This window comes from Mauremys reevesii, linkage group 5 (assembly GCF_016161935.1).
Source record: "Mauremys reevesii isolate NIE-2019 linkage group 5, ASM1616193v1, whole genome shotgun sequence".
Taxonomy (NCBI): Eukaryota; Metazoa; Chordata; order Testudines; family Geoemydidae; genus Mauremys; species Mauremys reevesii.
The window spans coordinates 66,638,118-66,656,765 of NC_052627.1; the positions used below are offsets into that span (position 1 = coordinate 66,638,118).

General features: G+C 44.3%; 1 protein-coding gene across 4 annotated transcripts in view; it reads left to right on the forward strand.

Annotated features, from left to right (window-relative positions):
- Positions 1–2,112: 2,112 nt before the first annotated feature.
- The window catches only part of KLHL2 (kelch like family member 2), a 114,386-nt gene continuing 97,850 nt past the window's right edge, over positions 2,113–18,648 (forward strand). Inside the window, exons 1-2 of one of the 4 annotated variants that reach the window (XM_039541332.1) lie at positions 2,113–2,429; positions 13,493–13,618. In XM_039541332.1, the coding sequence (XP_039397266.1) occupies positions 2,407–2,429; positions 13,493–13,618 (149 nt within the window). In that variant the 5' untranslated portion in view covers positions 2,113–2,406. Of the gene's footprint in view, positions 2,430–4,209; positions 4,229–13,492; positions 13,619–18,648 lie in introns of those variants that run through there. The other 3 variants (XM_039541329.1, XM_039541330.1, XM_039541331.1) reach the window with 3 other exon arrangements.

The following is an 18,648-nucleotide window of genomic DNA, read 5'->3' on the forward strand; positions in this document are numbered from 1 at the left end:
TAACTGATTTATAGTCAGTGCCCCGATCCCTTAGTTGTTAAATGAACAAGGTTCCACTCTTTTGCATTCATTCCTGGGTTGGGGGTGACTAAGCTCAAAAGAGCAGTTGTAAATATTTCTGCAGAGCTTCATTGCTTTTTGTCTTCAAAGTTTGAGAAAACTCAGCCAAACGTTTGTTGAGTATTCTCAAAGAGGGGAGTTGTTGGTGTCCCTAGGCCTAAGCGAACCAAAGTTGTGACTCTGGGCCTGAGTGAACCAAAGTTCTTCCATGCTGTGAACTTTAACCAGCCTAAGATGCTAATAAACAGCAAGCAAAATGTGTAACTGTCAGCTTTCTTAGCTTGCAGCTGTAGGACAGCTTAAAACAGCAAAAAGCGGCAGTAAGATGAGGGAGAAGCGGGAGGAAAGTCTGCATGCGTCTGTGCTGTGAAGGCCATAGATAAATATGCGAATGAGAACAGTTCTAACAAGCTACATTATAGTGTTAAGTGTAACTGTTGCAAGGGGGAGGGAGAAAGGGGGAAAACAAAGGGGGTATAAACAGGGGCGGCTCTAGACCCCAGCGTGCCAAGCAGGCGCGTGGGGCGGCCGTTTGCCGGGGGGGGGCGGCATTTGGCTCCGGTGGAGCTCCCACCGGCATGCCTGCGGCAGGTCCACCGGAGCCCGGGACGCGCGGACCTGCCGCAGGCATGACTGCGGCGGGTCCCCTCTTCCCGCGGCGCCGGTTGAGCTCCCGCAGGCATGACTGCGGCAGGTCCGCTCGTCCCGGGCTCCGGTGGACCTGCCGCAGGCATGCTGGCAGGAGCTCAACCGGAGCCGCGGGACGAGGGGACCCGCCGCGGGACCGGGGAAGGGCGGCGCAGCACTCCGCGCTGCTTGGGGCAGCCTACTTTCTAGAGACGCCCCTGGGTATAAATGCTGGGACCCCGCCTGCGTGCGGGTGTGCAGGATTTGAGATTGTAATTTCTCCCTTGTACCTTTTTTTTTTTTGAGCTCAAATAAACTTGATTTGCTTCTCCACCCTGGTGTGTTAATTAGTGCTACGCACACCGGGCAACGAACCCCGCTGTTGCTCCTCCTCAGGCCCTTTGGGCCGGCAACAAGGGGATAAGAGGGAAGATCCTTTCATGGATTGAGAACTGGTTAAAAGACAGGGTAGGAATAAATGGTAGATTTTCAGAATGGAGAGGGGTAACTAGTGGTGTTCCCCAGGGGTCAGTCCTAGGACCAATCCTATTCAGTTTATTCATAAATGATCTGGAGAAAGGGGTAAACAGTGAGGTGGCAAAGTTTGCAGACGATACAAAACTGCTCAAGATAGTTCAGACCAAAGCAGACTGTGACGAACTTCAAAAAGATCTCACAAAACTAAGTGAATGGGCAACAAAATGACAAATGAAATGTAATGTGGATAAATGTAAAGTAATGCACAATGGAAAAAATAACCCCAACTATACATACAATATGATGGGGGCTAATTTAGCTACAACTGATCAGGAAAGAGATCTTGGAGTCATTGTAGATAGTTCTCTGAAGACATTCACGCAGTGTGCAGCGGCGGTCAAAAAAGCAAACAGGATGTTAGGAATCATTAAAAAAGGGATAGAGAATAAGACGGAGAATATCTTATTGCCCTTATATGAATCGATGGTACGCCCACATCTCGAATACTGTGTACAGATGTGGTCTCCTCATCTCAAAAAGGATATACTGGCACTAGAAAAGGTTCAGGAAAGGGCAACTAAAACAATTAGGGGTTTCGAACAGGTCCCATATGAGGCAAGATTAAAGAGGCTAGGACTCTTCAGTTTGGAAAAGAGAAGACTAAGGGGGGATATGATAGAGGTCTATAAAATCATGAGCGATGTGGAGAAAGTGGATAAGGAAAAGTTATTTACTTATTCCCATAACACAAGAACTAGGGGCCACCAAATGAAATTAATGGGCAGCAGGTTTAAAACAAATAAAAGCAAGTTGTTCTTCACGCAGTCAAGCAGTGGAACTCCTCGCCTGAGGAGGCTGTGAAGGCTGGACTATAACGGGGTTTAAAAGAGACCTGGATACACTCAGGGCGGTCAGGCCCATTAAGGGCTATTCGCCGGGATGGGCAGGGAAGGGCGTCAGAGGCTGGGGAGCCATGACTGAAGTTCTCACGTTCACTGCGAGGCTGCGTGCTGACGTTGCGCCGTCGCCGCCCTCCTGGCTGGAACCCGGAAGTGGGCTGAGCTCGCGGCGCCCGGCAGGAGCCGGGCAGATGGACTGGAGCCCGTCTCCTCCTGGGCGGCGGTAGGGCCCGGCGCGGGAGAGGCGCGGGGTGTCCGGGCGGGCGCGCGCGCGCGGCTGGCATGGTGCTGGCGGCAGCGTGCGGTGCCCGCGTTCTGAGGAGGAAGCCTGCGCGGAGCCGCGATGGAGATGCTGCTGCCGCCGGTGTGAGTGCGGGCGGGCGCGCGGGCAGGAGAGGGGGGCCTCGGGGATGCCCTGGGCGCGCCCTGCTGATGACGTGGGGAATCCCCGGCGGTGTCTCCCCCGTGGCCTCCGGGCTGGGGAGCGGCCCCTTCCCCCCCGTCCTGGTCTCCGGTAGCCTCTGCCTGGAGGGAGGCGGCAGCTGTGGCTCGGGGTCCCCCTCCTGGTGCCCAGGTACCGCCGTGCCTTGAGTGCCCATTGCTCAGGCTCGTCCCCCTTCTTCCTCCCGCTCCCTCGCTTGTGGCAGCGCGATCCTGGCAGGGGAGCCCCGGACCCGCTGCCAGGGACCCGGCAGAACGCGCGTCTCCCACCTGCCGGCTGGCTCTGGGTCCCATCCGCCCTGGGGGCGTTAGGACACGGTAAAGCTTGGCACAGTTACAGCCCTGCTGGATCGTGTGAAGGCTGCTATCCCATTCCCCGCCTGGGTTAGCGGGATTGGTCTGAAAACAGGAGCACCCAACAGGTAAAACGTGGTAGTGGGCAAGGTGTCGGCAGGATTTTAATAATACTTCTTGTTTTGCACCAGTACTGTAAGATCTTCAGGGGGCAGACTGTCTCGTTGTACCTTGTACAGCGCCAAGCATGGCAGGGTTTCATAAATAACTCTTAAGGGCTGTCACAAGCAGAGGCAGGTGAATGAGGGAGATCCCAGAAAGTGAGCAAGATTAAAAATGATCAGCAGAAAACATGATAAAATGCACTCCCATCCCATAAGACCAGGAGAGGAGATGCTAAGGAATGCCCTTAAAATCTCTTCCCAAGGAGGGGAATGGCACCCTCATTAAGGATGCCTTCAAGGGAAATATGTAACCACCCTGTTAGATTTCCCTCATCTTGACTGAGATTCTCTCATTTTTGCATTACCTATAGATATCTTTATAGCATCTGTTTTATGAAGAATGGTTCTGCAGACAATATGAAACATTTAAAGTATCATCCACACTCATTTGCTGGCTTTGTGTATGCATACATATGCATGTACACCTGTTAGAGCATGCACTGAGATGTATTACTACATTAAGAGATGTGTAGAGTGTTCAAGGCATGTAGATGTAGTTGCTTTTTTTAAAAGCATGGTTGCTAAGCAATAAGCAGTTACATCAGTGGTTTATGTAGGTATGTATATTTTCTGCTTCTCAATATTTTACAACACGTTACCAATTCCATAGTTCCAAACCTCCTCAGATTTGAAGCACAATGAGTGTTCCAGTGATTGAGCAATAGTATTATGTATAAGTGTGTAACTCCTTCCTTGCCCATGGTACTTGCAAACCCCTTTTCCTCCTTGGTACAGTAATTTTACTTTTGTAACTAACAACCATATGTTTTTTTTGTATTAAGGTAAGCAACATATTATCTCCTTTGTACCCAGGATTTGGAGTGTATTACCTCACTTATTTTTCTCTCTAATACCCATGGTTTGGCAGTTACCTAGGCAGTTGACCAAAAAATTGCTACAGGCACCTTCTCCCCACACTGTTATGCATAAATGGAAAAATATACCACCCACTGTTCCTTTCTTTATCTCTTATGGTAAATTTGTGCTTTCCCAAGCTGTCTTCCAAAAAGAAGCCTGTCTGCAACAAATCTTGCAGCCTTTGCTGCTTGTAGGAGCCTGGATTTTGGAGGAGTTAGCAGAAGATTGAGGACAGAAGGAATTAACCGTGATGGGGTGGTGTATATGGGATAGTGGAAGTGAATATGCTTATGAAAACTCTACTCAGTATACATGGCAACATGTTTCTGCTCTTCCAAGATCTGGCAGGTGAAGACTTTGACATATGAAATTAGAAATGACAACTGGGTCCCATCTGTTGTTTTCTGGTATTCAATAAATGTGTTGCATGCTTATATACAAATCTAGACTCCCATTTTTTATACCAATCCAGGATTGAATGATGTGAGAGATCCTGCATTATATCTTTTCTCCCTACATCATCATGTGTGTTGTAATCTGACATGCAAGTGAGGTTATATATTGCCCCTGAATGTTTAAACTTTACTTACTTCTCAGGAGCGCCAAAGTGTAGCTATCGTAGTCCTGGAATTTCAGGAGGAGCAAGGATCATCAAATGGGGAGGGCTGCATGAATAGGATAGGCAGAGAAAAGTTAGTATGAGTCTGACCATTCCTCTGATTCAGCCAGCCACACTGTTTTCACCCTGTTTGGTTAAGCATGATAATCAGGACAACTGGAAGATCTTTTATAGCATCAATGTATTGAAGATTCAAACCACATGCCTCCACCATGCTTAGGTTAAGGTTCACCCCGGCTGTCTACACTGTGGTCTAATGTACATGCATCATACTCTCCTCATTACAGTATAGTCTCAGATGCCACTGATATGGGACCGCTAGAAACAACTAAAATAGAGTTGCTGTCACAAACAACTGTAGCTCAGCTGGAGATACCACTAAACAAATCCAAAGTAATTTAAAGTATGTAAAGCAGCCCCCAAAATAGGATGCATATTAAGGAGGGTTTTTTAATTCATTGTGGTCTTTATAACATCATAGCCAACTTACGACAATGCTGTTTTGTAACCTAGAATCTGACAGTTTCATCACTTCCTTGCGAATCTATGTTTCATATGTAATCAACCCCTCCACCTTAGCCAGTGTGTCTGGAAACCCTCAAAGACAGTATTTGGCATAGTCTTAAAGTTTTTAGAGTGTGGTGTATTGCGTTGGAGTGTGAGAAGTTATGGTAGAAGAGGTATTGCTGACTTGGATGTGTGTTGTCAGCAAGCAGAGACGTAAAAGGGTAAATGTTTACTTCACCGTTAATTATCTTATGGTGCAATATATATTGCCTAATACCTGTAGTTTCAGTATATCATTTTGATTGCTTGCTTTTATTTCTGAATGATGATCTCTATATGCAACATATAAATTGGAAAATTAAAGTTTACTCTAAAAGAAATGCACTACAGGTGCTGTATTTAGGTGTTTTGTAGTATAGTGGTAGATGTAAGGAAGAAATACTTCCTAATGTGTTGTTTTTTTTTTTTAAACATTGATTCAAAATTTTTCTACTAATTATCCCCTGAACCACTTCTTATTTAAATTGTATCTTTTCGTTTAGGACACTTCCCAAAAGTTAGCTGTAAAACAAACTTTAAATTCTAGAATGTAGCAAGTGTTTAAGTTGCTAGGGGTTTGAAGTAGACAACCATATTTTTCTGCTGACCTCTCTCTATTGATGATTCTTTCTTCCTTTGTGGCAGGGTGGATTTGATTTTAAATAAAGTCAGGAAGACTCGATTTAATCATGGTTTTCTACATAAAAGTGCACTCTTGTTGGTTATAACCTTAATACATACTAGTCACAACTCAGAGATAGATGTAGATTTCATTTTTAGAAGATACACACTATACATTTTTAAACAGTGACTTATTTTGAAAACTTTTCAGATTAGTTTTACAGCTATATCAAAAAATGAATGATTGATTGTTTGGTTATTTCATTTACCAAAGGCAATTGAAGCAGATATTTATGAAGTCATTGGGAGGTGAACTATCTCCAATTCAATGGGTTAATCATTAATTTTTGGAGGGTTTTCTTGCCATGTTGTATTAGGAGGAGAACATCACCAGACAGACATTTAAATTGTTTTATTTAACTAAAACAATAATGTTAAGTATTCTGGATTTTTTTTTCTTCAACAGTAAACATATAACATTTTAACAAAACAAGCATATGTTCTCACATTTATCTCCAGGCTTCTTCTCCTTGTTCAGATCTATTCCGCTCCTAATAATCTTCTTTTAATTGAACTTTTTGAAACTTTGCACTTTTAGAGAGAGGTAAGGGATTGACTCTGTGTACACAAATTTGCAGAGGGAAAATAGAGTTGAGGTCTGTTATTTCTCACCTTGCTGTTAATAAGCACGTTACTTCTGGAGACACAAATCCACTGTTTGAGAACTGCAAAACTAAGCATCTCTGATGGTACCTTCTGGAGTGAGCACCGAGTCCCATTGGGTAGATAGAAAGATTAATTTAAATAATCTATACAGAAGCCCTTGGAACCCTGTAAGATTGGGTCCCTAATCCATGAACTATTGGAACTCATTTACAAAACTTTTCTTAAATGTTAGATGAATATATTGTCTCATACTACAGAATTAGAATTTATAATTCCTATTCTGTGATGAGATATCTTTGAGCTATAATGTATCTTAATTAAAACTATCTTTAGGTAGGTTTTTTTCCTCAACAAGCATTTTATCAAAAAAATCTGATTTAAATAAAAAAAATCTGATTTTTTTCCCCCTTTTAAATCATTGATTTTTATCCACTCTGCTTTGTGGATCAGTGCTTTTTGTCTGTTTTGCAGTTTGGTCCAAAATGTTATGTTACTAGACCCAAAATCCTGAATGGTATAGTAAAGGTTGCTTTGCTTTTCTATTTGTGGAAATACAGCGCATCTAGAATTACAGGTTTAAATCTTAAATTCAAGTAGCCGTTAGTGTGAGCACATATCTATCTATCTATCTATCTATCTATCTATCTATCAGCTGCTTCAGACATGCTCAGAAAAATACTCTAGCACAATGGTTCCCAAACTTTAACAACCTGTGAACCCTTTTCACTAAAATGTCAAGTCTCATGAACCCCCTCCTAAAAATGAATATTTCCAGGGATTTTCTCCTTTACCTGAGTATAAATTATAAAAGCAGTGATCTTGGAAATATAAAAATTTGTTTTTATGACATGCTTATTGCACACTATTATTAATTATTTATCATTATAGTATTTTTAGTACATTATGAAAATGGCAACACTCTTCCAAGATCTCACTCTTGTAGGTTGTATCACTTTGAATAAGCCTGTTATAAGACAAGGCTTCTATGTTTCATCAAGGAGTATCAAATGTGAAACAGCATGAAGGTATTTTAGAAGCCAACTCAAAGAGCATTCAGGTCTTGAGCAGTTCAGGCAAACCACGCATGTTACAACAAAGCTTAAACTTGTTCTTCATAATAATTAAAAAAAGAATACTAGCTGCCCATTTAATTTTAAAAACAGCAAAAAATATCCACCTCCCTTTCCATTTCTTATAAGGAGTCTTGAAGTTTAAATCTCCTCAGTGTGAGAGATATGCTTGCTTTGATCTGCATAGCTCTTGGAAGTCCAGGGGCTCCAGGCTGCTGGCCCCGTGCTGTCCAGGGTTCCTAGGGACAGCTCTGTCCACCATTAGGGAATTTTTTCCCAAGAACCCCCTGTAACATTTCACGAACCCCAGTTTGGGAACCACTGCTTTTGTAGATGCAGTGGAAAAAACAGATGAGAGTTCTAGGTCCCTAAATCTTATGTTGAATTTGACCCTCCTTATTTGGTAAAAAAAACCTTAAACATGACAAACTATAAGCAGTGATTTAATCTTCACTATAAAATATTGTAAACTTTTAAAGTATTTGTGTCAGAGTGAATTGCCTCCGACAAGTGATTTGAATGCCAAATACTCATGCTTGATTGTTGGGAAATTTTAAGCTTAGGGAATAAAGTTGTGTAGTGCAGATGAACATATGAGAGCTAGTAAATATTGTATAACAGAGTGAAATGGTAATTTGTCTCCTTTGTGGGAATAGCAGCACAGCATTTAGGCATTATAGGCAATAGCATAGCTTGAAAATCTACTTGCCTACTCATTACTGGCTAGCTCAGCTGGGCAAAGTAGCTGGTATAAGCAATGTTTGTAGAATTTAAACATTCTTTTAAAAAGTTAAGTGTTTTTACCTTTATGGTTGTGAGATCACTTGCCAAATCTAAACAGAAGTGATGCTGTTCTTCAGACAGCTTTGTTGTCTCTGCTGCTACTCTGAGACTTTTCAAGCAGCAGTAACTCATTAAAAAAAGTCTGGTCAGTTTCACCTTGTCTTCAGAAGAGTCTTGTGGATAGTGGTGAAATTGCCCATAATCATGTCAGTTTCATGTTGCTGATGTGGAAAACTGAACAGGAGCAGATACTGGAATTTTCAAAGGGGGAGGATGACCTGGAAGCTGTGGAAGATATTGTGTTGCAGCAGGTTAGGGCTGGGGAAGAGGGAATGAACTGATACCCTTATCTGTCTGTTGGAAGAGAATGGGAGATTGAACATTTATCGATACTGGGATTACGTCTGAGATCTTTTCCAATCAGCTTATCTGGAACACCTTGTCCAGTTCTGGGAGAATGCTTCATCTAATTCTCAGTTTGACTCCAGATTTTGTCACTCAGATTCTTTTTTTTTTTTTTCTTTTTTTTTTGTTTGTCACAAAGCAAAGCTACCCTGAGTTGATCGGGCCCAAGTGTAGGTGGGTATAGAAAATACCACACATCCAAAGTTACACAGAAAGCCTCTTCCTTTATATATATATTTACATATTACATTGCATCACATGTTTTTGGATTGGCTTGGTTACTTTTCAGGAACCAATCCCTGTGCAGCATGCTCTGTCCATGCATTGCCCATGCTCAACCTCATCTCTTCATTTCTAACTTATTTTACCCATTGTTAGTAAATGGTGCTCTGGGTGTTCTTCCTCTTACCTTAGCTGGCTCAGACGTTTTGTTGGGCTTGGCTACACTGGAGAGTTGCAGCGCTAGTGGTGGCTTTACAGCGCTGCAACTCACTCACCGTCCACACTTGCAAGTCACATACAGCACTGTATCTCCCTGGCTACAGCGCTGGCTGTACTCCACCTCGACCTGGGGAATAACGACTATAGCGCTGTGGCCACCAAAAGTGCTGTTATTGGCCTCCAGAGGTATTCGGAGGTATCCCAGAATGGCTGTTCAGCCACTCTGCTCATCAGTTCGAACTCTACTGCCCTGTCCTCAGGTGACCAACCGTCAGACCTGCCCTTTAAATGCCCTGGGAATTTTAAAAATCCCCTTCCTGTTTGCTCAGCCAGGTGTGGAGTGCAATCAGTGAATCTTTCCAGGTGACCATGCCTCCACGCGGCAAACGAGCCCCAGCATGGAGCAATGGTGAGTTGCTGGACCTCATCAGTGTTTGGGGGGAGGAAGCTGTGCAGTCCCAGCTGCGCTCCAGCTGTAGGAATTATGATACCTTTGGGCAGGTATCAAAGGCCATGCTGGAAAGGGGCCATGACCGGGACGCGCTGCAGTGCAGGGTTAAAGTGAAGGAGCTGCGGAGTGCTTACTGCAAAGCCCGCGAGGGAAACCGCCTCTCCGGCGCTACCCCAACGACCTGCCGTTTTTACAAAGAGCTGGACGCGATACTTGGGGGTGACCCCACCTCCACTCCGAGGACCATGATGGACACTTCAGAGCGGGGGGGAGGAGGAGGAGGAAAGCGAGAATGAGGGTACTGGGTACTGGGGTGGGGGGAGACACCCCGGAGTCCCAGGAGACATGCAGCCAGGAGCTCTTCTCAAGCCAGGAGGAAGGTAGCCAGTCACAGCAGCCGGTACTTGGAGGACAAACAGAGGAGCGGGTTCCCGACCCGGTAAGTGGCTTTTATTTTCAGGATGGAAATTTTTCGGGAGAGGAGGGAGGGTTAGGGCTACATGCATGCATGCCTAGATGCGGAACAGCGCATTGATGTGGTCTATCACGTCACGGTAATTGGCCTCGGTAATCTCTTCAGACGTTTCAACCAGAGCGTGTGCAACGCGCTTGCGCAAGTTTATTGGGAGAGCCACTGTGGTCCTTGTCCCAGTCAGGCTAACACGGCCGTGCCATTGTGCCACGAGGGGCGGGGGGACCATTGCAAGACACAGGCAAGCTGCATAGGGGCCAGGGCGGAATCTGCATTGCAGTAGAAGACCCTCTCGTGCTTCCCAGGTGACCCGCAGCAGCGAGAGATCTTCCAGGATAACCTCCTGTGGAAAATGTTGGGATAGTGTTCAGTGTAGGTGCCCCCTGCAGCTGTTTGCTTTCCCCAACGCACAGAAACCCCAGTACAGCCCTGAACCAGTCCCCCTTACCATTTTGAGGCTCAGTGGGTTATGTGCGCTCTCTTTGGTATGGGAAAGTTATGCTATTGTGAAGACTATTACAGTGGGGGAATAACTCTGTCTGGCATAAACAATGCTGCCTCTGTTAAGTGTTGCATTTTGGCTTTACAGATGCAACCTTGAGATCTCAGCTGTCCGTGTTATCACCGGCTGAGAGACTACAAAAGCTCCGGAAGAAGCCGCGAAAAAGCAAACAAGACATGCTGCATAACATAACTTTTTGCAGCATATCTCTCACAGAGAATCAAAAAGCGCAGGACTGGAGGGAAAGGGAAAGCAGAATCGGCCAGAAAAACGCAGCGCAGAGGAAAAGAAGCATGAAGCAGCTGATAAGGATCCTGGAGCACCAAGCGGACTCTATTCAGGCACTCGTAACCATGCAGGTGGAGCACTACTGCGCTCGCCCCCCCCCACCACCGCTCTTGTCCCAAAGCTCTTTCCCTTGTCCCCTCATGTCAGCTCAAAACCCCCTTCCCCAGCATCCAGGTTCTTACCACCACCAGCTCCCTCCAACACCTGTACTTTCACCAACCAGCCCTGAGAACTACGACCCTTACCCTCTGCACTCAACCCCCCTCACCATGCAGTATAGCGATCCTGAAGTGCAGCAGTCATTGCACAGCACTCCAGACAAGACATATTCAAACCTGTGACTGTACGGTTCCCCACCCCACCCCCCTGCCCTTTTAGGTTCCCAAAAAGTTGTGTGTCTGTCAATAAAGTAATTTTCTTTTCAATAAATGAATTTTTGGCTTTGAAAAGAGTCTTTATTATTGCAGAAAGTCAAAGATACCTTAGCCCAGGAAAGAAACAGGCACTGCAAATCAGCTTAGGAAATGCAGATTCCTACTAACATTGTAGCCACTGCACTTCACTCCCATGCAAGGCACCAAACACTACTGTTGGTTTTCAGCCTCAAATTTCTCCCTCAAGGCATCCCTAATCCTTGCACCCCTGTGCTGGGCTTCTCTAGTAGCCCTGCTCTCTGGCTGTGCACATTCAGCCTCCAGGCATTGAACCTTGGAGATCCACGCCTGACTGAATCTTTCACCCTTCCCTTCACAAATATTATGGAGGGTACAGCACGCGGATATAACCGCGGGGATGCTGCTTTCCCCCAAGTCCAGCTTCCCATACAGAGATCACCAGCGCCCCTTTAAACGGCCAAAAGCACACTCCACAGTCATTCGGCACCGGCTCAGCCTGTAGTTGAACCGTTCCTTGCTGCTGTCAGGGCTCCCTGTGTACGGTTTCATGAGCCATGGCATTAACGGGTAAGCGGGGTCTCCAAGGATCACAATGGGCATTTCGACGTCCCATACTGTGATCTGCCGGTCTGGGAAAAAAGTCCCGGCCTGAATCTTCCTGAACAGTCCAGTGTTCCGAAAGATGCGTGCATCATGCACCTTTCTGGGCCAGCCTGTGTTAATGTCAGTGAAACGCCCACGGTGATCCACAAGCGCTTGGAGACCCATAGAGAAATACCCCTTCCGATTAACGTACTCGGATGCTAAGTGGGGTGGTGCCAGAATAGGAATATGCGTCCCATCTATTGCCCCTCCACAGTTAGGGAAACCCATTTGTGCAAAGCCATCCACAATGTCCTGCACGTTCCCCAGAGTCACGGTTCTTCTTAGCAGGATGCGATTAATGTCCCTGCAAACTTGCATCAACACGATTCCAACGGTCGACTTTCCTACTCCAAACTGGTTCCCGACTGATCGGTAGCTGTCTGGGGTTGCCAGCTTCCAGATTGCAATAGCCACCCGCTTCTCCACCGTCAGGGCAGCTCTCAATCTCGTGTCCTTGCGCCGCAGGGTGGGAGCGAGGTCCTCACACAGTCCCATGAAAGTGGCTTTTCTCATCTGAAAGTTCTGCAGCCACTGCTCGTCATCCCAGACTTCCATGACGACGTGATCCCACCACTCAGTGCTTGTTTCCCGAGCCCAAAAGCGGCGTTCCACGGTGCTGAGCATGTCTGTGAATGCCACAAGCAATTTCGTGTTGTATGCATTATGCGACTCGCTATCATCGTCGGACTCCTCATTGTCACTTTTGGATCTTAAGGAATAGCTCAACTGCCAAACGTGATGTGCTGGCGAGATTCGTCAGCATATTCCTCAGCAGTTCGGGCTCCATTTCCCACAGACTGAAACGGAATATAGAATCGCGCTGCACAGAAACCATTGAAAGATGCAAGATGGCGCCAAACGTTGAGGGAAACAGGGATTGCTGGGATGTGAAGCGATGCATCACGGGGCGTTGGGACAGGAAGCAGAATGACCTGCACCCTCTGTCCCCTTCCCACAACCCACGGCGCCAGAATGGGAAGAGGTGCTCTGTGGGATAGCTGCCCATAATGCACCACTCCCAACACCGCTGCAAATGCTGCAAATGTGGCCACACTGCAGCACTGGTAGCTGTCAGTGTGGCCACACTGCAGCACTTTCCCTACACGGCTGTATGAAAACAGCTTTAACTCCCAGCGCTGCACACCTGCAAGTGTAGCCAAACCCGTTGTCTTTTTAGTCTACTGACCTATTTACTTATCTTATTTAGCACAAAAGTTCTGTTTTCAGCCTAATCTGCTTACCTCCTTAATTCTAAGCAAGAAATGAGGTCTCCCTCATTTGTTAATCACTCATGTCAGGCCAGGCCTCAGCTATGATCAGGGAACAACTAATCATAGGTTTAGATGAAAGATGTTCTACCTTGCCTTAACAGGACTCAGGGACAGCACCTAGGCAAAAATTCCAGGACCCATTCCTTTCCCAGCAGCTGAGGATTGGTAAGGGGGAGGATGGGCTCCTCACTAGTGCCTTTGCTCATGGAGCTTACTAGGCTAACATTCTCCTTTATCATCAACCTGGCTATTGGATGTATTCCTCTGACTAATATTATTAGGTGCCTGGTATATTTTCCAAAACATGTACTGGGTGTTGGTAATGTGGAATTTGAAATCACTCTGAGTACAAAGTAAGTTTGGCAAAAAGAATTGGGACCATGATTTTCAAGTAGACAGAAATGTTAACTAAACTTGATTGTCTTGTTTGTTTACAGATGTACAAAACTTTGCCATCAGAAGCCTGTGGATCTGAAAGATGATAATACTGAAAAACACTGCCCTGTTACGGTGAATCCTTGGCATATGAAGAAAGCTTTCAAAGTTATGAATGAATTAAGAAGGTATATATTGTATTTATGCACATATATGGGGTCCATCCATTTTCAGTTGTTCACAAGTGTTTTTTTTTAAAAGTTTCTATCGTAAATAGGATGTGTAATCCCATGAATGTAGCTTTCCAGGTAAACCAATAAGATGAATTATAAAATAAAAAGTGATAACTTATTGGTCTTCAAAAGTAATTTGATGGAATCTGTACTGTATATTCATATCACCCGTGACAAGCTAGCCGGAGCTATTGCTTATTTGTTGGCTTGGAAGAATTCAGTGTTGTTTTTTTAATAATTTCTACAAAAATAAACACTGATATCTAAGCATTTTTCTCTTTTTCTGGATATACATTTTTAAAGTTGCACAACATTATGGATTTTAAGCATTTTTTATTTTTCTATATATACATTTTCACAGTTGCATGAAATTATGGGAGTCAGACAATAATTAATGACAGTAGATATTGATATTCGAAAGTTAGTTTATAATAATTAAAACAAATTGTTAACATCACATCAAAATATACAAAGTAATTATTTGAATTTGATTTAAAGATATCAAGCAGTATTTTTTTTACTTTGCCTATCTGTAAATTTCAGTTATTATTGATGGAGATATTCATTTGTCAATTTGGGTGTGTACGGCGAAATGGATGCTTACCAACATTTACTGATAAAAATCTAATCCTTCCAAACCTGCTTATGGGGTATGAAGGATTTTGTTTGTGTTTCAGTGACACTGTCTGTTGCACAGTGTATTTCAAATAGGTTCAGTAAAGAGGTCACTTTTCACATAGGCCTCTTATGCCCTAGGAAAAGGTTTTTGTCAAGTTTCCCACCATTGCAACACTGGAAGCCCTGTGTTGATACTGTTCTTAGTATCATGTCAATTAGACTATTTAGTAAGAGAATTAGGTGATGTGGTACTCAAAACTGTTTATAGCTGGTCTTACAACAGGTTCAGCTGAATAGGTGTTGACAATGATGCAAAATTTTTGCAGAATTTCCCTAGTGTAGACAAAGCCTGAGATTTTAAACTTCATATACCCTACCTTTTTCTCCCTACCTTACCTAAAAATATTAACCTCTTTTGGCATAAAACAATAATCTGTATCTCTTAGTAAAGTTTGCCTCTATATATGATCTTCACTTGTTGCAGGTGGCTATGTCTTCTTGCTGCTGCTGACACTGTGGCTATACTTATTTATTGAACGTTGACAGTTTGTGCCACTCTGGACAAACATGGAGATTGCAATCTACATCACGCTGACTGTATAGTTAAAGACTTTATACATAGCCTGAGAGTAAGCTATGCCCTTCTGAGGGTACGTCTACACTACGGGATTATTCCGAATTTACATAAACCGGTTTAGCAAAACAGATTGTATAAAATCGAGTGCGCGCGGCCACACTAAACACATTAAATCGGTGGTCTGCGTCCACGGTCCGAGGCTAGCGTCGATTTCTGGAGCGTTGCACTGTGGGTAGCTATTCCGTAGCTATGCCATAGTTCCCGCAGCCTCCCCCGCCCCTTGGAATTTCCGGGTTGAGATCCCAGTGCCTGATGGGGCAAAAATCATTGTCGTGGGTGGTTCTGGGTAAATGTCGTCAGTCAGTCCTTCCTCTGGGAAAGCAACGGCAGACAAGCATTTCGTGCCTTTTTTTCCCTGGATTGCCCTGGCAGATGCCATAGCATGGCAATCATGGAGCCTGTTTTGCATTTTGTGACTGTCACCGTATGTGTACTAGATGCCGCTGACAGAGGCGATTCAGCAGCGCTACACATCAGCATGCTTTTGCTTTTGCATGATAGCAGAGATGGTTACCAGCCATACTGTACCATCTACCATACCATAAATTGGTAATAAGATGATCATGGTTACCAGTCCTTTTGCACTGCACCATTTGCTGCTGTCATAAGTGCCCCTGGCTGAGATCAGCCAGGCGCAAAAACAAAATTGGGAATGACTCCCTGAGTCAATCCCTCCTTTTTGGTATCTAAAAATAGAATCAGTCCTGCCTAGAATATGGGCAAGTGTACTAGAGAACCACTGTATCATAGAACCAGAGAGCACAGCTGCTCGGTGTCAGATCCCGCAGAAATTATGAGCTGTATGCTATTCACAGGGGGTGCTCCTGCAACAACCCCACCTGTTGATTCCATTCTTCCCCCAGCCTTCCTGGGCTACCGTAGCATTGTCCCCCCACTTGTGTGATGAAGTAATAAAGAATGCAGGAATAAGATACAGTGACTTGTTAGTGAGAAACGAGTGGAAGGCAGCCTACAGCTGCTATGATAGTCCAGACAGGACATTAAGCAGTGTGGAGGAGAGGAGCCCAGCATCCCGCTGCTAGTCCAGGGGCAACTGAATCTTTTCTTTACACATGAAGGGTGGGGGCTGATGGAGCTCAGACCCCTTTTGCTATGATGAAGACGGTTACCAGCCATACTGCACCATCTACCAGGAAAAATTAGGAGCAGACGCCCTTGATCGACCTAACTGATGCTAGTCGGCATGGTTACCAGGCCTTTTGCACTGCCCCATGTGCCAATAGGCTGATGATGACGATGGATATCAGCCATATTGTACCATCAGCCACCCATGGCGGGGGGGGGTGGGGAGCAAGGTTGTTGGTGTTGAGTGCTGCAGCATCGCGTCTATCTGCAGCATTCAGTAAAGATAGGGTGACATGTAAAAGAGTCAAGAGAGGATTGTTTTCCCTTTCACTTCTGGGGGTGGGTGGGGGGGTGCGTAAATTGCCGAGCTATGCCCTGACCCACCGCGGACACTGTGTTTGACCCTAGAAGCATTTGGAGCTCAGCCAAGAATGCAAATGCTTTTCGGAGACTACAGGAACTGTGGGATAGCTTGAGTCCTCCAGTCCATGAGCGTCCATTTGATTCTTTGGCTTTCCGTTACGCTTGTCACGCAGCAGTGCGCTGAATCCCTGCTATGGCGTCTGTCTGGAGATTTTTTAAAAATGATTTTGAATTTCGTCTTCTGTAACGGAGCGCTGATAGAACAGATTTGCCTGCCCTTACAGCAATCACATCTGCATGGTCCATGCTGGAGCTCTTTCTTTATTTTGATTTTTAACTGCATTGCCACCCGTGCTGATCGGAGCTCCACGCTGGGCAAACAGGAAATATTCAAAAGTTCGCGGGGCTTTTCCTGTCTACCTGGCCACTGCATCCGAGTTCAGATTGCTGTCCAGAGCGTTCAGTGGTGCACTGTGGGATACCACCCGGAGGCCAATACCGTCGATCTGCGGCCACACTAACCCTAATCCGATATGGTAATACCGATATTAGCGCTACTCCTCTCGTTAGGGAGGAGTACAGAAATCGATTTAAAGAGCCCTTTATATCGATATAAAGGGCCTCTCAGTGTGGACGGGTGTGGCGTTAAATCGGTTTTACGCTCCTAAAACCGGTTTAAACGCTTAGTGTAGACCAGGCCTGAGTGTTCCTGTCCATCCTTACACTGCTGACCAAACTGAATGGCTGTCACGCTACACCCTACCACATTTCTTGCTCCTCCAAGGATTATGGTAACCAGATTCACAATCTCAAGGAATGTGGCAGAGCAGCAGGGTCAAGTGAGTGATTTTTTGGAGATGAGAGAGAGTGTAGAATTAGAGGTCATGTCTAAGAATGAATCGTAGGTTGTATCATGCCCAGAAGTAACAAACCCAGTTTCAGTTTTGCTGTTGCATTGCAGACAAAGTGCGGTTACTTCCCAGCAGAGTTCATTGTTGAAGGCCCTGGATTATTATTTTAAAAATATACTTCAATTTCTGGGATTTATTAAAGTTAGGATTGCTGTTGAGAGAGTACAAGCAGTTTTTTTGTTTTGTATTTATAAACAATTGAGAAGCTTAAATGGGAATGGTCCCAAGCAAACCTCAACTATAGTTGCATTTAGTAGCGTAGCTGCCACAAATGTTTACTGATGATACTGAAAGGTGGCTTCAGTTTGAGTAAAACTTAGTCAAAATATTAGGACCTTGTCAAGTCACATGATATTTGTATTTGCATTCCTTTTGGATTTGAAATAATCTGAATTATTTTAAGCTTGACTTCAGAGCAATTGGTTTAATTAGATTTATTTGACTGTTTCCTCTAAACTCTAATAGAAAGTATTAAAAACTCCATATTAATGCATCTTAATTTGATTGTTGCATAATGAATTTCCTTTGGTTTTAAATTTGTTGCCTTTTAACTTAAGATCTGTTTTCATATTATGGGAACTATTTAATAGGCATTTGATCCTCTTTGAAAGTATTCATTATTGTTTACTATACCTCTAGCTTTCCCTTGCTTGTCTTTCCAAATGAAATTATCCTAAACATTGTAATCTTTCTATGGAAACCTTCTTTATACCTCTGACTTCTGTTAGTGTCCTCCTGTGGTCTTGTGTATCAGCTTTGAGAATGAGTTGACTAAAATAGATTATATTGTTCAAAATAAGGCAGTATCTTTAAATAGCTATTTTGTGTATTATTGAGTATTTTTTTAATACTGCCTCCCAGCTCACTTTCTTTCATGTGGGCAGCAATCTAAGCAAATATCTTTTGGGATATTTGCGTTTCAGTAGACATTTTCTGTAAGGTCAGAATCCCTCAGCACGAACACTTAAATTCTTTCCAATGTGTATAACCTTTCACTTGCCTACCATTGAATCTTGGCTGCTATCAAGTTACCCATTTACCAGTTTTGTTATATCTTATTAAAGGTTTTCACAATCCTTACAGTTCTTGACTAATCTGAATAATTTTGTCCTTGGTAAATCTTACCACTTCATAAATCATAATCTCCTCTAAGTAGATGTCAACTATGCTTAACATTGACGCTAGTGTTGATCACTGGGACACCCATCTACTAATTCTTACACACCAACGGTATGTCTTCACTGAAAACACTACAGCAGTACAGCTGCAGCAGTGCTTCCTGATAGACCCTACTTACACTGAAGGGAAGGGGTTCTTAATTCATATCCTTAAGAGGCCGTAGCTAGGTTGAAGAATTGTTCTGTTGACCT